General features: G+C 45.8%; 1 protein-coding gene across 1 annotated transcript; it reads left to right on the forward strand.

Annotated features, from left to right (window-relative positions):
• Positions 1 to 27,175, forward strand: fbxl22 (F-box and leucine-rich repeat protein 22). Its single transcript, XM_014170461.3, has 2 exons — positions 1 to 1,394; positions 26,097 to 27,175. Exons 1-2 carry the CDS (start codon positions 1,018 to 1,020, stop codon positions 26,452 to 26,454), a joined length of 735 nt encoding a protein of 244 aa, XP_014025936.2. The 5' UTR covers positions 1 to 1,017; the 3' UTR covers positions 26,455 to 27,175.
• The last annotated feature ends 188 nt before the right edge of the window (positions 27,176 to 27,363 follow it).

The following is a 27,363-nucleotide window of genomic DNA, read 5'->3' on the forward strand; positions in this document are numbered from 1 at the left end:
AACATGGCCAAGATGTTAAAATGTTCATAGATGACCAGCAGGGTCAGATAATAATAATCACAGTAGTTGTCGAGGGTGCAACAGGTCAGCACCTCAGGAGTAAATGTCAGTTGGCTTTTCATAGCCGATCATTCAGAGTTAGAGACAGCAGGTGCGGTGGAGAGAGAGAGAGTCCAAAACAGCAGGTCCGGGACAAGGTAGGTTCGTCCAGTGAACAGAATGTTTCTATTTGAGGTTCTGGGCCTCTACACTAGTGTAAACATCTGTCCCGGTCCAGAGAGACAGAACCTGTGGCGGCAACAGGATGACAGATGGGAGAGAGGGGTGTGTGTGTCTTAGCTCACACTCTTCTATCTCTGACAGCTCCACCAAACAGTTGTCCTCCACCTCCCAAAATAACCTCCATTCCACAGCCTTATATGTCCATCAGCAACTGTGTTACCCTCCAGCCCCCAACCCTGCTCCGAACTCTGTCTGTGCTGAGAAGGCATCATATATCCAGACAGGACAATACAGTCGCTTTGCTGCTGCCTCATTGTAGCCTGGTGGCAGCTGGTCAGTGGTAAACTTTGGGGACTCGAGGATTAGACGAGGCCCCTCTATTTTTCTTCTCTCTGTCCATTGGAGCCTGGTCAGCCAGTCTGTCTGTGTCTGTCCATTGGAGCCTGGTCAGCCAGTCTGTCTGTGTCTGTCCATTGGAGCCTGGTCAGCCAATCTTTTCTGTGTCTGTCCATTGGAGCCTGGTCAGCCAGTCTGTCTGTGTCTGTCCATTGGAGCCTGGTCAGCCAGTCTGTCTGTGTCTGTCCATTGGAGCCTGGTCAGCCAGTCTTTTCTGTGTCTGTCCATTGGAGCCTGGTCAGCCAGTCTTTTCTGTGTCTGTCCATTGGAGCCTGGTCAGCCAGTCTTTTCTGTGTCTGTCCATTGGAGCCTGGTCAGCCAGTCTTTTCTGTGTCTGTCCATCGGAGCCTGGCCAGCCAGTCTGTCTGCCGGCATCTCCTCACCATTCAGCTTTCTACCATGGACACCAGCACCACCAAGCTCATCCAGCCCGCTACGGACCTCACCATCACCCAGTTGAACCAGGAGTGTCTCCTCCACCTCCTCTCCTACCTGGATAAAGACAGTTGTAGGTCTTTCTCCCTGACCTGCCATCGGCTCAGAGAGGTCTACCTGGACCCCAGGCTGTGGTCGCTGCTTTTGTTCCGCTCCCCCTCTGAGCTGAGGAGAGAGAACTACGTGTTAGGACCGTCGCTGCGTTATCTGGCTGTGACCTGGCACAGCTCAAGGGTGAAAGTCTGTAACATAGAGGACTGGATGAAGAATCAGTTCCAGAAGGATCTCTGTAGCAAACATGAGAGTTTGGTCAGCAGCTTCCTAGAACGCGTCTGTACCATGTAAGTAAATATCTGTTTGTATATGTTAACCTGTGTTTCTGTTAACCTGTGTTTCTGTTTTGTTTCTGTTAACCTGTTTGTTAACCTGTGTTTCTGTTAACCTGTGTTTCTGTTTTGTTTCTGTTAACCTGTGTTTCTGTTAACCTGTGTTTCTGTTTTGTTTCTGTTAACCTGTGTTTCTGTTAACCTGTGTTTCTGTTTTGTTTCTGTTAACCTGTGTTTCTGTTTCTATACAGTGCATTCGGAAAGTATTCAGACCCCTTGACTTTTTCCACTTTCTGTTGCGTTACAGGCTTATTCTATAATGGATTAAATAAAAATAAAAATCCTCATCAATCTACACACAATACCCCATAATGACATCACAATACCCCATAATACCCCATAATGACATCACAATACCCCATAATGACATCACAACACCCCATAATGACAAGGCTAAAGCAGGTTTTTAGGAATGTTTACAAATTTATAAAAAAATACTGTATTCAGACACTTTGCTATGAGACTCTAAATTGAGCTCAGATGCATACTGTTTCCATTGATCATCCTTGAGATGTTTCTACAACTTGATTGGAGTCCACCTGTGGTAAATTCAATTGATTGGACATGATTTGGAAAGGCACACACCTGTCTATATAAGGTCCCACAGTTGACAGTGCATGGCAGAGCAAAAACCAAGCCATGAGGTCGAAGGAATTGTCCGTAGAGCTCTGAGACAGGATTGTGTCGAGCCACAGATCTGGGGAAGGGTACCAAAACATTTCTGTAGCATTGAAGTTCCCCAAGAACACAGTGGCCTCCATCATTCTTAAATGGAAGAAGTTTAGAACCACCAAGACTCTTCCTAGAGCTGGCCGCCCGGCCAAACTGAGCAATCGGGGGAGAAGGGCCATGGTCAGGGAGGTGACCAAGAACCCGATGGTCACTCTGACAGAGCTCCAGAATTCCTCTGTGGAGAAGGTTGTCCTTCTGGAAGGTTCTTCCATCTCTGCAGCACTCCACCAATCAGGCCTTTATGGTAGAGTGGCCAGACGGAAGCCACTCCTCAGTAAAAGGCACATGAAATCCTGCTTGGAGTTTTCCAAAAGGCAAAAGTCTGGAGGAAACCTGGCACCATCCGTACGGTGAAGCCTGGTGGTGGCAGCAGCATGCTGTGGGCATGTTTTTCAGCGGCAAGGGACTGGGAGACTAGTCAGGATCGAGGGAAAGATCAACGGAGCAAAGTACAGAGATCTCTGACGAAAACCTCAGGGTCTGATATTTATGCCTTTAACTTTCTCACTCATCATTATTCCCAGTTCATTCAGGACTATCCGTCGTCATGGTAGCATCCACGTTAATGTAGAAGTGTTTAGAAACATTATTTACAGTAAGTGTTTCCAAAATGACACACTACATTATTTAGTGTTCATTTTTTATTGGGCACAAAATAATCTGAAACACAACCAAAACAAACAGCAAATGCCTCCAACAAGTTTCTAGAATCACAAGCTTGATGTTATCACAGCGCGCTAGGAATATGGGACAAAATACTACACTTTTGACTAGCATGAATTAACTCTGGCCAGCTATTTACTCGGATTTCAGAGCACTCTTCTGAGAGAGTTCAGAATAACTGATGAATATGACTGGTGTCGGCAAATCAAAAGTACAAAAAAATGATTGCCAGCAGCACTCAGCACTCTGGATAACATGAAAACAGCCTAACCAGCTCTGCTACGGCCCTTAAAATGGTCAGAGTTAGCTGTTCTCTCATGTGTGTCTGAAAGTAGCTAGCTAGCAAGCTAGACAACTTTAGCCCGTTTGCTTGGTTGGGACACCGCATCCATTGGCAGGCAAGTTGCAGAAAGACGAGCAGGCGATTCCCAATTGTTTCGAAATTACAGCACTTTTGGTACGTAGTCCCCCCATTTTACGGGACAGCATTTATTAGGACAAATTGACTACTACTGGTCAAAAGTTTTAGAACACCTACTTATTCAAGAGTTTTTATTTTATTTTTATTTTCTACATTGTATAATAATAGTGAAGACATTACAACTATGAAATAACACATATGGAATCATGTAGGTAACAAAAAAGTGTTAAAGAAATCAAAATATATTTGAGATTCTTCAAATAGCCCCCCTTTGCCTTGATGACAGCTTTGCACACTCTTGGCATTCTCTCAACCAGCTTCATGAGGTCGTCACCTGGAATGCATTTCAATTAACAGGTGTGTCTTAAGCTAATTTGTGGAATTTCTTTGATTCTTCACCGGGTCTTGCTCGTTAGTGCAGAATAACTGATGAATTTACTATCTCTGAAGAGTGCTCTGAAATCGGAGTAGATCGCTAGCCAGAGTGAATTTGCAAATGCACGAGATGCTATCTGGATAAGTCGTTCGGCATAGCTAGCTAACTAGCTAGCAAAGTGATGGCCATTTATTGCTAGCTAACCAAATGACACGTACATCTCTTGCTGTAGCCAATGAAAAACGATAAGAGGGGGAAAAAGTCAGTCACCCACTCCTCCACTGACATGACGTCCTCCTAGCAGCTAGCTAGCTAAGGTTAGGCTCTATGTTCATAACTTGCTACATAAATAGATGGCATATTAGCCACATTATGTGGTATTTTTGACTGATATTATCTGGAAAGTAGTTAATGCATCTCTCCTTAAAGTGGAACTGACAGCGTTGTAAGTCTCCAGTATCTAATTTTGGGGGTTGTTGTGCCGAGATCCAGATCTATCTCCACTCGGACGTGGGGTCAGATATGACCTGGGGCGGGGTCAGATATGGACTGGGGCGGGGTCAGATATGGACTGGGGCGTGGTCAGATATGACCTGGGGCGTGGTCAGATATGACCTGGGGCGGGGTCAGATATGACCTGGGGCGGGGTCAGATATGACCTGGGGCGGGGTCAGATATGACCTGGGGCGGGGTCAGATATGACCTGGGGCGGGGTCAGATATGGACTGGGGCGGGGTCAGATATGGACTGGGGCGTGGTCAGATATGACCTGGGGCGTGGTCAGATATGACCTGGGGCGGGGTCAGATATGACCTGGGGCGGGGTCAGATATGACCTGGGGCGGGGTCAGATATGACCTGGGGCGGGGTCAGATATGACCTGGGGCGGGGTCAGATATGGCCTGGGGCGTTTTTATTTATAAGGATGACAGTGCCTCTTTTGTTTAAACTAAAAGAAGAATATTAAGTTTAGCTCTGTTGCAGATAAATCTTGTAAAATGTTCAATTGAAACCTGTTCCTTTTTGAAGAATGTTATAATTTTCTTCCTCTTGACTATAGAAAGCCCTCTTGTTGATAGTAAAGTCTAATTAAAATGAAAACAGTTGGAATTTGCTGACTTTCAGCACCATGAGCTGTCCATTTCCGATGCAAATAGACCGAGTAGCCATTTGATTAGATGTTCATGAGTCTTATGGCTTGGGGGGGGTAGAAGTTGTTTAGGAGCCTCTTGGACCTAGACTTGGTGCTCTGGTACCGCTTGCCGTGCGGTAGCAGAGAGAACAGTCTATGACTAGGGTGGCTGGAGTCTTTGACAATTCTTATGGCCTTCCTCTGACACCGCCTGGTATAGAGGTCCTGGATGGCAGGAAGCTTGGCCCCAGTGATGTACTGGGCCGTACGCATTACTTCGTTTAATATTAGATTTCGTGCACCAGCTGTTTACAAATATACACAGACCGTCACCCCTTGTCTTACCGGAGGCAGCTTCTCTTTCCGACGCAGCGAAAACCCAGCCAGCTGTATGTTATCCATGTCGTCGTTCAGCCACGACTCGGTGAAACATAAAGATATTACAGTTTAATGTCCCGTTGGTAGGATAGTCGTGATCATAGCTCCTCCATTTTGTTATCCAATGATTGCGCGTTGGCTAATAGGACTGATGGTAGAGGCAGATTACCCTCGGATTGCCATCGGATCCTTACAAGGCACCCTGACCTACGACCCCGATATCTCTGTCTCTTCTTCGTGCGAATCACAGGGATTTGGGCCTTGTCGAGTGTCTGAATGTAAATCCTTCGTTAAAAAAATCTTCGTCCGGTACGAGGTGAGTAATCACTGTCCAGAAGATCTTTTTTGGTCATAAGAGACGATGGCAGACACCAATTGTGCAAGTTCTCCCACTTAAAATGAAACAAATTCATTAAAAATCCTACAATGTGATTTAGTAGGGGCCTGAGGGAACACAGTGTGTTGTAGATATGTGGTGGAGTAGGGGCCTGAGGGAACACAGTGTGTTGTAGATATGTGGTGGAGTAGGGGCCTGAGGGAACACAGTGTATTGTAGATATGTGGTGGAGTAGGGGCCTGAGGGAACACAGTGTGTTGTAGATATGTGGTGGAGTAGGGGTCTGAGGAACACAGTGTACTGTAGATATGTGGTAGTAGAGTAGGGGCCTGAGGGAACACAGTGTATTGTAGATATGTGGTAGTAGAGTAGGGGCCTGAGGGAACACAGTGTATTGTAGATATGTGGTAGTAGAGTAGGGGCCTGAGGGAACACAGTGTATTGTAGATATGTGGTGGAGTAGGGGTCTGAGGGAACACAGTGTACTGTAGATATGTGGTAGTAGAGTAGGGGCCTGAGGGAACACAGTGTATTGTAGATATGTGGAGTAGAGTAGGGGCCTGAGGGAACACAGTGTATTGTAGATATGTGGTAGTGGTGGAGTAGGGGCCTGAGGGAACACAGTGTATTGTAGATATGTGGTAGTGGTGGAGTAGGGGCCTGAGGGAACACAGTGTGTTGTAGATATGTGGTGGAGTAGGGGCCTGAGGGAACACAGTGTGTTGTAGATATGTGGTGGAGTAGGGGCCTGAGGGAACACAGTGTATTGTAGATATGTGGTGGAGTAGGGGCCTGAGGGAACACAGTGTATTGTAGATATGTGGTAGTGGTGGAGTAGGGGCCTGAGGGAACACAGTGTATTGTAGATATGTGGTAGTGGTGGAGTAGGGGCCTGAGGGAACACAGTGTGTTGTAGATATGTGGTGGAGTAGGGGCCTGAGGGAACACAGTGTGTTGTAGATATGTGGTGGAGTAGGGGCCTGAGGGAACACAGTGTGTTGTAGATATGTGGTGGAGTAGGGGCCTGAGGGAACACAGTGTATTGTAGATATGTGGTGGAGTAGGGGCCTGAGGGAACACAGTGTGTTGTAGATATGTGGTGGAGTAGGGGCCTGAGGGAACACAGTGTGTTGTAGATATGTGGTAGAGTGCGTGGAGTAGGGGCCTGAGGGAACACAGTGTACTGTAGATATGTGGTGGAGTAGGGGCCTGAGGGAACACAGTGTGTTGTAGATATGTGGTAGTGGTGGAGTAGGGGCCTGAGGGAACACAGTGTGTTGTAGATATGTGGTGGAGTAGGGGCCTGAGGGAACACAGTGTAAGTGGTGGAGTAGGGGTCTGAGGGAACACAGTGTGTTGTAGATATGTGGTGGAGTAGGGGCCTGAGGGAACACAGTGTGTTGTAGATATGTGGTGGAGTAGGGGCCTGAGGGAACACAGTGTGTTGTAGATATGTGGTAGTGGTGGAGTAGGGGCCTGAGGGAACACAGTGTGTTGTAGATATGTGGTAGTGGTGGAGTAGGGGCCTGAGGGAACACAGTGTGTTGTAGATATGTGGTAGTGGTGGAGTAGGGGGCCTGAGGGAACACAGTGTGTTGTAGATATGTGGTGGAGTAGGGGCCTGAGGGAACACAGTGTGTTGTAGATATGTGGTGGAGTAGGGGCCTGAGGGAACACAGTGTGTTGTAGATATGTGGTGGAGTAGGGGTCTGAGGGAACACAGTGTGTTGTAGATATGTGGTGGAGTAGGGGCCTGAGGGAACACAGTGTACTGTAGATATGTGGTAGTAGAGTAGGGGCCTGAGGGAACACAGTGTAGTGGTGGAGTAGGGGCCTGAGGGAACACAGTGTGTTGTAGATATGTGGTGGAGTAGGGGCCTGAGGGAACACAGTGTGTTGTAGATATGTGGTAGTAGAGTAGGGGCCTGAGGGAACACAGTGTGTTGTAGATATGTGGTGGAGTAGGGGCCTGAGGGAACACAGTGTGTTGTAGATATGTGGTGGAGTAGGGGCCTGAGGGAACACAGTGTGTTGTAGATATGTGGTGGAGTAGGGGCCTGAGGGAACACAGTGTATTGTAGATATGTGGTGGAGTAGGGGCCTGAGGGAACACAGTGTGTTGTAGATATGTGGTAGTGGTGGAGTAGGGGCCTGAGGGAACACAGTGTGTTGTAGATATGTGGTAGTGGTGGAGTAGGGGCCTGAGGGAACACAGTGTGTTGTAGATATGTGGTAGTGGTGGAGTAGGGGCCTGAGGGAACACAGTGTGTTGTAGATATGTGGTGGAGTAGGGGCCTGAGGGAACACAGTGTGTTGTAGATATGTGGTAGTGGTGGAGTAGGGGCCTGAGGGAACACAGTGTATTGTAGATATGTGGTGGAGTAGGGGCCTGAGGGAACACAGTGTATTGTAGATATGTGGTGGTATCTTGCGTGGAGCCCCAGATCGAGGGAGATTATCAGTGGTCTTGTATGTCTTCCATTTCCTAATAATTGCTCCCACAGTTGATTTCTTCAAACCAAGCTGCTTACCTATTGCAGATTCAGTCTTCCCAGCCTGGTGCAGGTCTACAATTAGTTTCTGGTGTCCTTTGACAGCTCTTTGGTCTTGGCCATAGTGGAGTTTGGAGTGTGACTGTTTGAGGTTGTGGACAGGTGTCTTTTATACTGATAACAAGTTCAAACAGGTGTCATTAATACAGGTAACGAGTGGAGGACAGAGGAGCCTCTTAAAGAAGTTACAGGTCTGTGAGAGCCAGAAATCTTGCTTGTTTGTAGGTGACCAAATACTTATTTTCCACCATAATTCGCAAACAAATTCATAAAAAATCCTACAATGTGATTTTCTGGATTTTTTTCCTTCTAATTTTGTCTGTCATAGTTGAAGTGTACCTATGATGAAAATGACAGGCCTCTCTCATCTTTTTAAGTGGGAGAACTTGCACAATTGGTGGCTGCCTAAATACTTTTTTGCCCCACTGTACATCCTACTGCTGCTGCCATCAGTTACTGTCTGTCTCTCTCACACACACACACACACCACTCTCTGAGGGAAACACAGGGGCTCCCCACCCCCAGCACACGTGTCAGCCTGACTAGACTAGCAGGAACAGGTTGTTGGTATGTTGGAGAAGCAACAGCTGCTCTCTAGCTTCCTGACATCCCAGGTGAGCTGGTCTTGCTACAGTTACTAAGTGTCTGTCTGTGGGCTCTCTACAGGGCTCATTGTCTTAAGTGGTATTGTTTCTGTGTCCTTGAAGGCTGTTTGAGGTCACAGCTGTGAGATGACCGACGGGGAGTGTTGCCTGTAAGATAAATCCTCTTCATCCGTCAGATAAAAACACAATTTAACAGAAGAAAAAAAAACAGTGATCTCCAGAAGTGTTGGAACAGTGACAATTTGTTTTGGCTCTGTACTCCATCACTTTGGATTTGAAAAGACACAATGAATATGAGGTTAATGTGCAGAATGTCAGCTTTCATTTCAGGGCATTTTCATCCATATTGGGTGAACTGTTTAGAAACTACAGCACTTTTTGTACATAGTTAGAGTAGAATGTAGAATAGAACGTGGAATAGAATGTACAATAGCATGTACAATAGAATGTGGAATAGAATGTGGAATAGAACACTACTACTGTGGTTACGGATAATCCTGAATGAATCGTCAATAATGATGCGTGAGAAAGATAGACTCTCAAATATTCTAACCCCCAAGACATGCTAACCTCTCACCATTACAATAACAGGGGAGGTTAGCATTTTATATCATACCTCCAAGACATGCTAACCTCTCACCATTACAATAACAGGGGAGGTTAGCATTTTATATCATACCTCCAAGACATGCTAACCTCTCACCATTACAATAACAGGGGAGGTTAGCATTTTATATCATACCCCCAAGACATGCTAACCTCTCACCATTACAATAACGGGGGAGGTTAGCATTTTATATCATACCCCCAAGACATGCTAACCTCTCTCCATTACAATAACAGGGGAGGTTAGCATTTTATATCATACCCCCCAAGACATGCTAACCTCTCACCATTACAATAACAGGGGAGGTTAGCATTTTATATCATACCTCCAAGACATGCTAACCTCTCACCATTACAATAACAGGGGAGGTTAGCATTTTATATTATACCCCCAAGACATGCTAACCTCTCACCATTACAATAACAGGGGAGGTTAGCATTTTATATCATACCCCCAAGACATGCTAACCTCTCACCATTACAATAACAGGGGAGGTTAGCATTTTATATCATAACCCCAAGACATGCTAAACTCTCACCATTACAATAACAGGGGAGGTTAGCATTTTATATCATAACCCTAAGACATGCTAACCTCTCACCATTACAATAACAGGGGAGGTTAGCATACCCCCAAGACATGCTAATCCCTCACCATTACAATAACAGGGGAGGTTAGCATTTTATATCATACCCCCAAGACATGCTAACCTCTCACCATTACAATAACAGGGGAGGTTAGCATTTTATATCATACCCCCAAGACATGCTAACCTCTCACCATTACAATAACAGGGGAGGTTAGCATTTTATATCATACCCCCAAGACATGCTAACCTCTCACCATTACAATAACAGGGGAGGTTAGCATGCCTCCAAGACATGCTAACCTCTCACCATTACAATAACAGGGGAGGTTAGCATTTTATATCATACACCCAAGACATGCTAACCTCTCACCATTACAATAACAGGGGAGGTTAGCATTTTATATCATACCCCCAAGACATGCTAACCTCTCACCATTACAATAACAGGGGAGGTTAGCATTTTATATCATACCCCCAAGACATGCTAACCTCTCACCATTACAATAACAGGGGAGGTTAGCATTTTATATCATAACCCCAAGACATGCTAACCTCTCACCATTACAATAACAGGGGAGGTTAGCATTTTATATCATACCCCCAAGACATGCTAACCTCTCACCATTACAATAACAGGGGAGGTTAGCATTTTATATCATACCCCCAAGACATGCAAACCTCTCATCATTACAATAACAGGGGAGGTTAGCATTTTATATCATACCCCCAAGACATGCTAACCTCTCACCATTACAATAACAGGGGAGGTTAGCATTTTATATCATACCCCCAAGACATGCTAACCTCTCACCATTACAATAACAGGGGAGGTTAGCATTTTATATTATACCCCCAAGACATGCTAACCTCTCACCATTACAATAACAGGGGAGGTTAGCATTTTATATCATACCCCCAAGACATGCTAACCTCTCACCATTACAATAACAGGGGAGGTTAGCATGCCTCCCCCAAGACATGCTAACCTCTCACCATTACAATAACAGGGGAGATTAGCATTTTATATTATACCCCCAAGACATGCTAACCTCTCACCATTACAATAACAGTGGAGGTTAGCATTTTATATCATACCCCCAAGACATGCTAACCTCTCACCATTACAATAACAGGGGAGGTTAGCATTTTATATCATACCCCCAAGACATGCTAACCTCTCACCATTACAATAACAGGGGAGGTTAGCATTTTATATTATACCCCCAAGACATGCTAACCTCTCACCATTACAATAACAGGGGAGGTTAGCATACCTCCAAGACATGCTAACCTCTCACCATTACAATAACAGGGGAGGTTAGCATTTTATATCATAACCCCAAGACATGCTAACCTCTCACCATTACAATAACAGGGGAGGTTAGCATACCCCCCAAGACATGCTAACCTCTCACCATTACAATAACAGGGGAGGTTAGCATTTTATATCATACCCCCAAGACATGCTAACCTCTCACCATTACAATAACAGGGGAGGTTAGCATTTTATATTATACCCCCAAGACATGCTAACCTCTCACCATTACAATAACAGGGGAGGTTAGCATACCTCCAAGACATGCTAACCTCTCACCATTACAATAACAGGGGAGGTTAGCATTTTATATCATTTGTCATAACAACAAGCAACTTTCTCACTCATCGTTATCTATAATCATGGTAGCATCCGCATTAATGTAGAAGTGTTCAGAAACATTCTATTCTTATTTACAATAAAAGTTTTAAAAAAAGTCAAATGACTACATTATTTACCAATAATTTCTATTGGACACAAAATAATCTGTAACAAACAGCAAATGCATCTAGTTTGTAGTCATAAGCTTGATGGGGTCACTGAGTGCTAGTTATATGGGACCTAATACTTAACTTTTTACCTCTTCATACACAGTGAATTTGTCCCAATACATTTTGTCCCCTAAAATGGGGGGGGACTGTGTACAAAACGTGCTGTAATTTATAAACCGTTCAGCCGTTGTCGATGAAAATACCCTGAAACAAAAGGTGACACTCTGCACTTTAACTTTATAGTAATGGTATCATTTCAAATCCAAAGTGCTGGAGTACAGACCATACACGGCAAAACATTTGTCATTTTCCCAATACTGTTGGAGCCCACTGTAGAACACCCACTGCAGAACACCCTTTAATAACAGCCCACTGTAGAACACCCTTTAATAACAGCCCACTGCAGAACACCCTTTAATAACAGCCCACTGCAGAACACCCTTTAATAACAGCCCACTGTAATAACAGCCCACTGTAATAACAGCCCACTGTAGAACACCTTTTAATAACAGCCCACTGCAGAACACCCTTTATTTACAGCCCACTGCAGAACACCCTTTAATAACAGCCCACTGTAATTACAGCCCACTGTAGAACACCCTTTAATAACAGCCCACTGTAGAACACCCTTTAATAACAGCCCACTGTAATAACAGCCCACTGCAGAACACCCTTTAATAACAGCCCACTGTAATAACAGCCCACTGTAGAACACCCTTTAATAACAGCCCACTGCAGAACACCCTTTAATAACAGCCCACTGTAATAACAGCCCACTGTAGAACACCCTTTAATAACAGCCCACTGTAATAACAGCCCACTGTAGAACACCCTTTAATAACAGCCCACTGCAGAACACCCTTTAATAACAGCCCACTGTAATAACAGCCCACTGTAGAACACCCTTTAATAACAGCCCACTGCAGAACACCCTTTAATAACAGCCCACTGTAATAACAGCCCACTGTAGAACACCCTTTAATAACAGCCCACTGTAGAACACCCTTTAATAACAGCCCACTGTAGAACACCCTTTAATAACAGCCCACTGTAATAACAGCCCACTGCAGAACACCCTTTAATAACAGCCCACTGCAGAACACCCTTTAATAACAGCCCACTGTAATAACAGCCCACTGTAGAACACCCTTTAATAACAGCCCACTGTAATAACAGCCCACTGCAGAACACCCTTTAATAACAGCCCACTGTAATAACAGCCCACTGTAGAACACCCTTTAATAACAGCCCACTGTAATAACAGCCCACTGTAGAACACCCTTTAATAACAGCCCACTGTAATAACAGCCCACTGTAGAACACCCTTTAATAACAGCCCACTGTAGAACACCCTTTAATAACAGCCCACTGTAATAACAGCCCACTGTAGAACACCCTTTAATAACAGCCCACTGCAGAACACCCTTTAATAACAGCCCACTGTAGAACACCCTTTAATAACAGCCCACTGTAATAACAGCCCACTGTAGAACACCCTTTAATAACAGCCCACTGTAATTACAGCCCAATGTAGAACACCCTTTAATAACAGCCCACTGTAATAACAGCCCACTGTAATAACAGCCCACTGTAATAACAGCCCACTGTAGAACACCCTTTAATAACAGCCCACTGTAGAACACCCTTTAATAACAGCCCACTGTAATAACAGCCCACTGTAGAACACCCTTTAATAACAGCCCACTGTAATAACAGCCCACTGTAGAACACCCTGTAATAACAGCCCACTGTAGAACACCCTTTATTAACAGCCCACTGTAGAACACCCTTTAATAACAGCCCACTGTAGAACACCCTTTAATAACAGCCCACTGTAGAACACCCTTTAATAACAGCCCACTGTAGAACACCCTTTAATAACAGCCCACTGTAATAACAGCCCACTGCAGAACACCCTTTAATAACAGCCCACTGCAGAACACCCTTTAATAACAGCCCACTGTAATAACAGCCCACTGTAGAACACCCTTTAATAACAGCCCACTGTAATAACAGCCCACTGCAGAACACCCTTTAATAACAGCCCACTGTAATAACAGCCCACTGTAGAACACCCTTTAATAACAGCCCACTGTAATAACAGCCCACTGTAGAACACCCTTTAATAACAGCCCACTGTAATAACAGCCCACTGTAGAACACCCTTTAATAACAGCCCACTGTAGAACACCCTTTAATAACAGCCCACTGTAATAACAGCCCACTGTAGAACACCCTTTAATAACAGCCCACTGCAGAACACCCTTTAATAACAGCCCACTGTAGAACACCCTTTAATAACAGCCCACTGTAATAACAGCCCACTGTAGAACACCCTTTAATAACAGCCCACTGTAATTACAGCCCAATGTAGAACACCCTTTAATAACAGCCCACTGTAATAACAGCCCACTGTAATAACAGCCCACTGTAGAACACCCTTTAATAACAGCCCACTGTAGAACACCCTTTAATAACAGCCCACTGTAATAACAGCCCACTGTAGAACACCCTTTAATAACAGCCCACTGTAGAACACCCTTTAATAACAGCCCACTGTAATAACAGCCCACTGTAGAACACCCTTTAATAACAGCCCACTGTAATTACAGCCCAATGTAGAACACCCTTTAATAACAGCCCACTGTAATAACAGCCCACTGTAATAACAGCCCACTGTAGAACACCCTGTAATAACAGCCCACTGTAGAACACCCTTTATTAACAGCCCACTTTAGAACACCCTTTAATAACAGCCCACTGTAGAACACCCTTTAATAACAGCCCACTGCAGAACACCCTTTAATAACAGCCCACTGTAATAACAGCCCACTGTAGAACACCTTTTAATAACAGCCCACTGCAGAACACCCTTTAATAACAGCCCACTGTAGAACACCCTTTAATAACAGCCCACTGCAGAACACCCTTTAATAACAGCCCACTGTAATAACAGCCCACTGCAGAACACCCTTTAATAACAGCCCACTGCAGAACACCCTTTAATAACAGCCCACTGTAATAACAGCCCACTGTAGAACACCCTTTAATAACAGCCCACTGTAGAACACCCTTTAATAACAGCCCACTGCAATAACAGCCCACTGTAGAACACCTTTTAATAACAGCCCACTGCAGAACACCCTTTAATAACAGCCCACTGTAATAACAGCCCACTGCAGAACACCCTTTAATAACAGCCCACTGTAATAACAGCCCACTGTAATAACAGCCCACTGTAGAACACCCTTTAATAACAGCCCACTGTAGAACACCCTTTAATAACAGCCCACTGTAATAACAGCCCACTGTAGAACACCCTTTAATAACAGCCCACTGTAATAACAGCCCACTGTAGAACACCCTGTAATAACAGCCCACTGTAGAACACCCTTTATTAACAGCCCACTGTAGAACACCCTTTAATAACAGCCCACTGTAGAACACCCTTTAATAACAGCCCACTGTAGAACACCCTTTAATAACAGCCCACTGTAGAACACCCTTTAATAACAGCCCACTGTAATAACAGCCCACTGCAGAACACCCTTTAATAACAGCCCACTGCAGAACACCCTTTAATAACAGCCCACTGTAATAACAGCCCACTGTAGAACACCCTTTAATAACAGCCCACTGTAATAACAGCCCACTGCAGAACACCCTTTAATAACAGCCCACTGTAATAACAGCCCACTGTAGAACACCCTTTAATAACAGCCCACTGTAATAACAGCCCACTGTAGAACACCCTTTAATAACAGCCCACTGTAATAACAGCCCACTGTAGAACACCCTTTAATAACAGCCCACTGCAGAACACCCTTTAATAACAGCCCACTGTAGAACACCCTTTAATAACAGCCCACTGTAATAACAGCCCACTGTAGAACACCCTTTAATAACAGCCCACTGTAATTACAGCCCAATGTAGAACACCCTTTAATAACAGCCCACTGTAATAACAGCCCACTGTAATAACAGCCCACTGTAGAACACCCTTTAATAACAGCCCACTGTAGAACACCCTTTAATAACAGCCCACTGTAATAACAGCCCACTGTAGAACACCCTTTAATAACAGCCCACTGTAGAACACCCTTTAATAACAGCCCACTGTAATAACAGCCCACTGTAGAACACCCTTTAATAACAGCCCACTGTAATTACAGCCCAATGTAGAACACCCTTTAATAACAGCCCACTGTAATAACAGCCCACTGTAATAACAGCCCACTGTAGAACACCCTGTAATAACAGCCCACTGTAGAACACCCTTTATTAACAGCCCACTTTAGAACACCCTTTAATAACAGCCCACTGTAGAACACCCTTTAATAACAGCCCACTGCAGAACACCCTTTAATAACAGCCCACTGTAATAACAGCCCACTGTAGAACACCTTTTAATAACAGCCCACTGCAGAACACCCTTTAATAACAGCCCACTGTAGAACACCCTTTAATAACAGCCCACTGCAGAACACCCTTTAATAACAGCCCACTGTAATAACAGCCCACTGCAGAACACCCTTTAATAACAGCCCACTGTAGAACACCCTTTAATAACAGCCCACTGCAGAACACCCTTTAATAACAGCCCACTGTAATAACAGCCCACTGTAGAACACCCTTTAATAACAGCCCACTGTAGAACACCCTTTAATAACAGCCCACTGCAATAACAGCCCACTGTAGAACACCTTTTAATAACAGCCCACTGCAGAACACCCTTTAATAACAGCCCACTGTAATAACAGCCCACTGCAGAACACCCTTTAATAACAGCCCACTGTAATAACAGCCCACTGCAGAACACCCTTTAATAACAGCCCACTGTAATAACAGCCCACTGCAGAACACCCTTTAATAACAGCCCACTGCAGAACACCCTTTAATAACAGCCCACTGTAATAACAGCCCACTGTAGAACACCCTTTAATAACAGCCCACTGTAGAACACCCTTTAATAACAGCCCACTGTAATTACAGCCCACTGCAGAACACCCTTTAATAACAGCCCACTGTAATAACAGCCCACTGTAGAACACCCTTTAATAACAGCCCACTGCAGAACACCCTTTATTAACATCCCACTGCAGAACACCCTTTAATAACAGCCCACTGTAGAACACCCTTTAATAACAGCCCACTGTAATAACAGCCCACTGTAGAACACCCTTTAATAACAGCCCACTGTAGAACACCCTTTAATAACAGCCCACTGTAGAACACCCTTTAATAACAGCCCACTGTAGAACACCCTTTAATAACAGCCCACTGCAGAACACCCTGTAATAACAGCCCACTGCAGAACACCCTGTAATAACAGCCCACTGTAGAACACCCTTTAATAACAGCCCACTGTAATAACAGCCCACTGCAGAACACCCTTTAATAACAGCCCACTGTAATAACAGCCCACTGTAGAACACCCTTTAATAACAGCCCACTGTAATAACAGCCCACTGCAGAACACCCTTTAATAACAGCCCACTGTAATAACAGCCCACTGTAGAACACCCTTTAATAACAGCCCACTGTAATAACAGCCCACTGTAGAACACCCTTTAATAACAGCCCACTGTAATAACAGCCCACTGTAGAACACCCTTTAATAACAGCCCACTGTAGAACACCCTTTAATAACAGCCCACTGCAGAACACCCTTTAATAACAGCCCACTGCAGAACACCCTTTAATAACAGCCCACTGCATAACACCCTTTAATAACAGCCCACTGCAGAACACCCTTTAATAACAGCCCACTGTAGAACACCCTTTAATAACAGCCCACTGCAGAACACCCTTTAATAACAGCCCACTGTAGAACACCCTTTAATAACAGCCCACTGTAGAACACCCTTTAATAACAGCCCACTGCAGAACACCCTTTAATAACAGCCCACTGTAATAACAGCCCACTGTAGAACACCCTTTAATAACAGCCCACTGCAGAACACCCTTTAATAACAGCCCACTGTAATAACAGCCCACTGTAGAACACCCTTTAATAACAGCCCACTGTAGAACACCCTTTAATAACAGCCCACTGTAATAACAGCCCACTGCAGAACACCCTTTAATAACAGCCCACTGTAGAACACCCTTTAATAACAGCCCACTGTAATAACAGCCCACTGTAGAACACCCTTTAATAACAGCCCACTGTAATAACAGCCCACTGTAGAACACCCTGTAATAACAGCCCACTGTAGAACACCCTTTATTAACAGCCCACTGTAGAACACCCTTTAATAACAGCCCACTGTAGAACACCCTTTAATAACAGCCCACTGTAGAACACCCTTTAATAACAGCCCACTGTAGAACACCCTTTAATAACAGCCCACTGTAGAACACCCTTTAATAACAGCCCACTGTAATAACAGCCCACTGCAGAACACCCTTTAATAACAGCCCACTGCAGAACACCCTTTAATAACAGCCCACTGTAATAACAGCCCACTGCAGAACACCCTTTAATAACAGCCCACTGTAATAACAGCCCACTGTAGAACACCCTTTAATAACAGCCCACTGTAATAACAGCCCACTGTAGAACACCCTTTAATAACAGCCCACTGTAATAACAGCCCACTGTAGAACACCCTTTAATAACAGCCCACTGTAGAACACCCTTTAATAACAGCCCACTGTAATAACAGCCCACTGTAGAACACCCTTTAATAACAGCCCACTGCAGAACACCCTTTAATAACAGCCCACTGTAGAACACCCTTTAATAACAGCCCACTGTAAAACAGCCCACTGTAGAACACCCTTTAATAACAGCCCACTGTAATTACAGCCCAATGTAGAACACCCTTTAATAACAGCCCACTGTAATAACAGCCCACTGTAGAACACCCTTTAATAACAGCCCACTGTAGAACACCCTTTAATAACAGCCCACTGTAATAACAGCCCACTGTAGAACACCCTTTAATAACAGCCCACTGTAGAACACCCTTTAATAACAGCCCACTGTAATAACAGCCCACTGTAGAACACCCTTTAATAACAGCCCACTGTAATTACAGCCCAATGTAGAACACCCTTTAATAACAGCCCACTGTAATAACAGCCCACTGTAATAACAGCCCACTGTAGAACACCCTGTAATAACAGCCCACTGTAGAACACCCTTTATTAACAGCCCACTTTAGAACACCCTTTAATAACAGCCCACTGTAGAACACCCTTTAATAACAGCCCACTGCAGAACACCCTTTAATAACAGCCCACTGTAATAACAGCCCACTGTAGAACACCTTTTAATAACAGCCCACTGCAGAACACCCTTTAATAACAGCCCACTGTAGAACACCCTTTAATAACAGCCCACTGCAGAACACCCTTTAATAACAGCCCACTGTAATAACAGCCCACTGCAGAACACCCTTTAATAACAGCCCACTGCAGAACACCCTTTAATAACAGCCCACTGTAATAACAGCCCACTGTAGAACACCCTTTAATAACAGCCCACTGTAGAACACCCTTTAATAACAGCCCACTGCAATAACAGCCCACTGTAGAACACCTTTTAATAACAGCCCACTGCAGAACACCCTTTAATAACAGCCCACTGTAATAACAGCCCACTGCAGAACACCCTTTAATAACAGCCCACTGTAATAACAGCCCACTGCAGAACACCCTTTAATAACAGCCCACTGTAATAACAGCCCACTGCAGAACACCCTTTAATAACAGCCCACTGCAGAACACCCTTTAATAACAGCCCACTGTAATAACAGCCCACTGTAGAACACCCTTTAATAACAGCCCACTGTAGAACACCCTTTAATAACAGCCCACTGTAATTACAGCCCACTGCAGAACACCCTTTAATAACAGCCCACTGTAATAACAGCCCACTGTAGAACACCCTTTAATAACAGCCCACTGCAGAACACCCTTTATTAACATCCCACTGCAGAACACCCTTTAATAACAGCCCACTGTAGAACACCCTTTAATAACAGCCCACTGTAATAACAGCCCACTGTAGAACACCCTTTAATAACAGCCCACTGTAGAACACCCTTTAATAACAGCCCACTGTAGAACACCCTTTAATAACAGCCCACTGTAGAACACCCTTTAATAACAGCCCACTGCAGAACACCCTGTAATAACAGCCCACTGCAGAACACCCTGTAATAACAGCCCACTGTAGAACACCCTTTAATAACAGCCCACTGTAATAACAGCCCACTGCAGAACACCCTTTAATAACAGCCCACTGTAATAACAGCCCACTGTAGAACACCCTTTAATAACAGCCCACTGTAATAACAGCCCACTGCAGAACACCCTTTAATAACAGCCCACTGTAATAACAGCCCACTGTAGAACACCCTTTAATAACAGCCCACTGTAATAACAGCCCACTGTAGAACACCCTTTAATAACAGCCCACTGTAATAACAGCCCACTGTAGAACACCCTTTAATAACAGCCCACTGTAGAACACCCTTTAATAACAGCCCACTGCAGAACACCCTTTAATAACAGCCCACTGCAGAACACCCTTTAATAACAGCCCACTGCATAACACCCTTTAATAACAGCCCACTGCAGAACACCCTTTAATAACAGCCCACTGTAGAACACCCTTTAATAACAGCCCACTGCAGAACACCCTTTAATAACAGCCCACTGTAGAACACCCTTTAATAACAGCCCACTGTAGAACACCCTTTAATAACAGCCCACTGTAGAACACCCTGTAATAACAGCCCACTGCAGAACACCCTTTAATAACAGCCCACTGTAATAACAGCCCACTGTAGAACACCCTTTAATAACAGCCCACTGCAGAACACCCTTTAATAACAGCCCACTGTAATAACAGCCCACTGTAGAACACCCTTTAATAACAGCCCACTGTAGAACACCCTTTAATAACAGCCCACTGTAATAACAGCCCACTGCAGAACACCCTTTAATAACAGCCCACTGTAGAACACCCTTTAATAACAGCCCACTGTAATAACAGCCCACTGTAGAACACCCTTTAATAACAGCCCACTGTAGAACACCCTTTAATAACAGCCCACTGTAGAACACCCTTTAATAACAGCCCACTGTAATAACAGCCCACTGTAATAACAGCCCACTATAGAACACCCTTTAATAACAGCCCACTGTAGAACACCCTTTAATAACAGCCCACTGTAATAACAGCCCACTGTAATAACAGCCCACTGTAATAACAGCCCACTGCAGAACACCCTTTAATAACAGCCCACTGTAATAACACTACGTTCTTCCATTCCTAAAGAAAATAATGTACTTTTTGCTCTATACATTTTCCCTGACACCCAAAAGTACTCGTTACATTTGAAATGCTTAGCAGGACAGAAAACGGTCCAATTCACACACAGTATCAAGGTAATGTCCCTGGTCATCCCTACTGCCTCTGATCTGGAGGACTCACTAAACAGAGAACATCCCTGGTCCTCCCTACTGCCTCTGATCTGGAGGACCCACTAAACAGAGAACATCCCTGGTCATCCCTACCGCCTCTGATCTGGAGGACTCACTAAACAGAGAACATCCCTGGTCATCCCTACTGCCTCTGATCTGGAGGACTCACTAAACAGAGAACATCCCTGGTCATCCCTACTGCCTCTGATCTGGAGGACTCACTAAACAGAGAACATCCCTGGTCGTCCCTACTGCCTCTGATCTGGAGGACTCACTAAACAGAGAACATCCCTGGTCATCCCTACTGCCTCTGATCTGGAGGACTCACTAAACAGAAATGCTTTGTTTGTAAATGATGTTGGAGTGTTCCCCTGGCTATCCATAAATTAAATAAGCAAACCAGACGGCACAATTTTCTTGTTTAACATAAGGGATTTGAAATTATTAGTACTTTTACTTTTGCTACTTAAGTACACTTTAAATACTTTTAGACTTTTACTCAAGTAGTATTTTACTGGGTGACTTTCACTTTTACTTGAGTCATATTAAGGTATCTTTACTTTTACTCAAGTATGACAATTGGGTTCTTTTTCCACCACGGCACACTACCCCATGATGACAAATCAAAACCAGGCCTCTAGAAATGTTACCAAATGTATTAACAAAACAACTGAAATATCACATTAACATAAGTACTGTATGCAGTCCCTTTACTCAGTACTTTGTTGAAGCACCTTTGGCAGTGAGTACAGCCTCGAGTCTTCTTGGGTATGATGCTACAAGCTTGGCACACCTGTATTTGGGGAGTTTCTCCCATTCTTCTCTGCAGATCCTCTCAAGCTCTGTCAGGTTGGATAGGGAGCGTCGCTGCACAGCTATTTTCAGGTCTCTCCAGAGATGTTTGATCAGGTTCAAGTCCAAGCTCTGGCTGGGCCACTCAAGGACATTCAGAGACTTGTCCGGAAGCCACTCCTGCGTTGTCTTGGCTGTGTGCTTAGGGTCGTTGTCCTGTTGGAAGGTGAACCTTCACCCCAGTCTGAGGTCCTGAGTGCTCTGGAGCAGGTTTTCATCAAGGATCTCTCTGTACTTTGCTCCGTTCAGCTTTCTCTTGATCCTGACTAGTCTCCCAGTCCCTTCCCCTGAAAAACATCCCCACAGCATGATGCTGCCACCACCATGCTTCACCATAGGGATGGTGCCAGGTTTCCTCCAGATATGACACTTGGCGTTCAGGCCAGTGAGTTTAATCTTGGTTTCATTAGGCCAGAGAATATTTAGGTGCCTTCCAAGCGGGCTGTCGTGTCATTTTAGTGAGGCGTAGCTTCCGTCTGGCCTCTCTACCATAAAGGCCTGATTGGTGGAGTGCTGCAGAGATGGGAGAACCTTCCAGAATGACAACCATCTCCACAGAGGAACTCTGGAGCTCTGTCATGGAATAAGGAATTTCAGGTTTATATTTTTTTTCAACTTTGTCATTATGGGGTATTGTGTGTAGATTGATGAGGAAAAACATTGATTTAATCAATTTTAGAATAAGGATGTAACGTAACAAATGTCAAAGTCAAGGGGTCTGAATACTTTCTGAAGGCACTATGCATGTATATGTTGTTCAGTGTAATATTAATACGATATATTTATATAGTGCTTTTCAAGGACCCAGCATCGCTTTACAGCCTTAAGAGTCTATTGCCACACCCTCGCGTGAATCTAAGTAACACAATCAGCCGCATCCGCCTATGTAGGCCTTCCGTGCTACAGTGGCGTTTGTCAGACCTTGAGACATCCCGAAAATAAATAGGTCTTTTCACACAAACAGCTGTAGCGTCCGAATGGCTTGGCTGTTTTGCTCTACGACCCCCACAACCCCAATGGGACTCCTCTGAAGTCAGTAATTGTAATGCCGCAACCTCTGTAGCCCAAAGGGTTTGGACGTTTCAGACAAACTGATATGACCCCGCTGTGGAATGGGGAGGCTCTCACAAACGCGATGGTGTTTTCTGTGTTTCTCTACAACCCCCACAAGTGTCACGGGACTCTGCTGAAGGTAACCCGGGAAAATGTATGAGAGTAGTTTTGTGCCAGCAAAAATAAGGGTTTAAATATGTGTGCAAAAAAATATAGATATTTCCTCAGCTTTATTATATCTTCTAGATACAGGAGAGACACTTTTTTATTTTGACTGTCGTCTTCGCCATTAATATGAATGTGTTATTCAATGTGTTTCTATTGGCTATAGTAGTATGACCATCTTAAAACAATATGGTATCTTTAATATCAGCCTTAACCTGATCTCTGGTCCTTCCTCCCTCCAGGTCTGGTCCTTCCTCCCTCCAGGTCTGGTCTGGTCCTTCCTCCCTCCAGGTCCGGTCCTTCCTCCCTCCAGGTCTGGTCCTTCCTCCCTCCAGGTCTGGTCCTTCCTCCCTCCAGGTCTGGTCCTTCCTCCCTCCAGGTCTGGTCCTTCCTCCCTCCAGGTCTGGTCCTTCCTCCCTCCAGGTCTGGTCCGGTCCTTCCTCCCTCCAGGTCTGGTCCGGTCCTTCCTCCCTCCAGGTCTGGTCTGGTCCTTCCTCCCTCCAGGTCTGGTCTGGTCCTTCCACCCTCCAGGTCTGGTCCTTCCTCCCTCCAGGTCTGGTCTTTCCTCCCTCCAGGTCTTGTCCTTCCTCCCTCCAGGTCCGGTCCTTCCTCCCTCCAGGTCCGGTCCTTCCTCCCTCCAGGTCTGGTCCTTCCTCCCTCCAGGTCTGGTCCGGTCCTTCCTCCCTCCAGGTCTGGTCCTTCCTCCCTCCAGGTCCGGTCCTTCCTCCCTCCAGGTCTGGTCCTTCTTCCCTCCAGGTCTGGTCCGGTCCTTCCTCCTTCCTCCCTCCAGGTCCGGTCCTTCCTCCCTCCAGGTCTTGTCCTTCCTCCCTCCAGGTCCGGTCCTTCCTCCCTCCAGGTCTGGTCCTTCCTCCCTCCAGGTCTGGTCCTTCCTCCCTCCAGGTCTGGTCCTTCCTCCCTCCAGGTCTGGTCCTTCCTCCCTCCAGGTCTGGTCCTTCCTCCCTCCAGGTCTTGTCCTTCCTCCCTCCAGGTCTGGTCCTTCCTCCCTCCAGGTCTGGTCTTTCCTCCCTCCAGGTCTGGTCCTTCCTCCCTCCAGGTCTTGTCTTTCCTCCCTCCAGGTCTGGTCCGGTCCTTCCTCCCTCCAGGTCTTGTCCTTCCTCCCTCCAGGTCTTGTCTTTCCTCCCTCCAGGTCTTGTCTTTCCTCCCTCCAGGTCTGGTCCTTCCTCCCTCCAGGTCTGGTCCTTCCTCCCTCCAGGTCTGGTCCTTCCTCCCTCCAGGTCTGGTCCGGTCCTTCCTCCCTCCAGGTCTGGTCTGGTCCTTCCTCCCTCCAGGTCTGGTCTTTCCTCCCTCCAGGTCTGGTCTTTCCTCCCTCCAGGTCTGGTCTTTCCTCCCTCCAGGTCTGGTCCGGTCCTTCCTCCCTCCAGGTCTGCTCCTTCCTCCCTCCAGGTCTGGTCCGGTCCTTCCTCCCTCCAGGTCTGGTCCTTCCTCCCTCCAGGTCTGGTCCGGTCCTTCCTCCCTCCAGGTCTGGTCCGGTCCTTCCTCCCTCCAGGTCTGGTCCGGTCCTTCCTCCCTCCAGGTCTGGTCCGGTCCTTCCTCCCTCCAGGTCTGGTTCGGTCCTTCCTCCCTCCAGGTCTGGTCCGGTCCTTCCTCCCTCCAGGTCTGGTTCGGTCCTTCCTCCCTCCAGGTCGTTGACTGATACTGTAGGTCATGTTATGTATGCTTTATAACCACACACTTTTCCTACAAGCACTAACTTTCCTGATACCTTCTTTATTGAGGAAAACATGGACTGACTATGACTGGTCCACCTAGCTATCTGGAGATGAATGGACTGACTGGTCCACCTAGCTATCTGGAGATGAATGTACTGACTATGACTGGTCCACCTAGCTATCTGGAGATGAATGGACTGACTATGACTGGTCCACCTCGCTATCTGGAGATGAATGGACTGACTATGACTGGTCCACCTAGCTATCTGGAGATGAATGGACTGACTATGACTGGTCCACCTAGCTATCTGGAGATGAATGGACTGACTGGTCCACCTAGCTATCTGGAGATGAATGGACTGACTGGTCCACCTAGCTATCTGGAGATGAATGGACTGACTGGTCCACCTAGCTATCTGGAGATGAATGGACTGACTATGACTGGTCCACCTAGCTATCTGGAGATGAATGGACTGACTATGCCTGGTCCACCTAGCTATCTGGAGATGAATGGACTGACTATGACTGGTCCACCTAGCTATCTGGAGATGAATGGACTGACTGGTCCACCTAGCTATCTGGAGATGAATGGACTGACTGGTCCACCTAGCTATCTGGAGATGAATGGACTGACTGGTCCACCTAGCTATCTGGAGATGAATGGACTGACTGGTCCACCTAGCTATCTGGAGAAGAATGGACTGACTGGTCCACCTAGCTATCTGGAGATGAATGGACTGACTGGTCCACCTAGCTATCTGGAGATGAATGGACTGACTGGTCCACCTAGCTATCTGGAGATGAATGGACTGACTGGTCCACCTAGCTATCTGGAGATGAATGGACTGACTGGTCCACCTAGCTATCTGAAGATGAATGGACTGACTGGTCCACCTAGCTATCTGTAGATGAATGGACTGACTGGTCCACCTAGCTATCTGGAGAAGAATGGACTGACTGGTCCACCTAGCTATCTGGAGATGAATGGACTGACTGGTCCACCTAGCTATCTGGAGATGAATGGACTGACTGGTCCACCTAGCTATCTGGAGATGAATGGACTGACTGGTCCACCTAGCTATCTGGAGATGAATGCACTGACTGGTCCACCTAGCTATCTGGAGATGAATGCACTGACTGGTCCACCTAGCTATCTGGAGATGAATGGACTGACTGGTCCACCTAGCTATCTGGAGATGAATGCACAAGCTGTAAGTTGCTCTTTATGAACGCCTGTTAAATTACTAAAATGTGAAATATACATGATCCTTCCTTTCTCCAGGTGTCCTAACCTGCTGTCCCTGACCCTGTCTGGCTGCGGTCATATCTCAGACCAAGAAGTGATCCGCGTTCTGCAGAGCTGCAGTCGACTCCGCTCCCTCCATCTGGAGAACTGTGTCCGGGTCACTGATCTTACCCTGCAGGCCTTGGCGCTCCACGGGGCCGCGCTCCACCAGGTCGCAGTGGACTTCTGTCGTAACGTTACCCAGGCAGGGCTGGAGACGGTCAGGGAAAGACGTCCGGACATTCATCTGACCGCTGAGAGGAGCGCATGGATGATACCTGATTGTAAACCGGACAAGAGGACGCAGCTACCGCTCAGACGGAGCCTTATGCAGAAGGTCTTAATGTTCTCCTGATGAGACTACAGCTGTTTCTCTATGGGCCCTGGTTAAAAAAAAGAAAAAGGAGTGCACTACATAGGGAATAGGGGAGCTATTTACAGATAGTGTGCCATTTGGGAGACAACCTACTGCTGCAGAAGGTCCTGCAGTTCTCATGATGAGAGGCTATGGCTGTGTCCCAAATGGCACCCTATTCCCTTTGTAGTGCACTACTTTAGACCAGAGCCCAATATGGACTGCAGACTACTGCTGGAAGGGTCTTCCGTTATCCTCATGACCATAGACTTAACCACAGACAGCTGCTTCTCAAATGGTACCCTATTCCCTTTGTAGTGCACTACTTTAGACCAGAGCCCACCCTATTCCCTATATAGTGCACTACATTTGACAAGGGCCTATTTGAGCTCTGGTAAATAGTAATGCATTATGTAGGGTATATATTTGGAACACAGTCCATAGTTTCACCACTAGGAGGCAGTGTTGAAATGCCTAAAGGTGAATGGCAGGGTTACTGTTGAATTGTTTTGGACTTCAGTCTTATTGACAGGAGCAAAAATAGTTTCGCTTTTCAATTGAAAGTGCCAATTATTATCATTTTTTAAAAACTTTATACAGATTTTTATTTGAGGTGTTTTTAAACTTTTTGTGTGGTTGGGTTTTGCTGATTTTGTTTTAATGAACACTAACTGAATGTCAGCCTCTCAACGTTATATAAACTGAGTCATTCACATTCAAAGCCTCACGTTTCATTCCCAGAAAATAACTGTTGGACCAATTCCCTTCTGGGCACATTAAGTTGCTGCTTTACTGGACTCTGTGGATATGTAGTGTAGTTTCCAACACGTCCTCCCTATGGGGGAGGGGGAGGGAGAGGAAGGGAGGGGGAGGAAGGGAGGGGGAGGAAGGTAGGGGGAGGGGGAGGGG

Source organism: Salmo salar, chromosome 23 (genome assembly GCF_965601325.2).
Source record: "Salmo salar chromosome 23, fSalSal1, whole genome shotgun sequence".
NCBI lineage: Eukaryota > Metazoa > Chordata > Actinopteri > Salmoniformes > Salmonidae > Salmo > Salmo salar.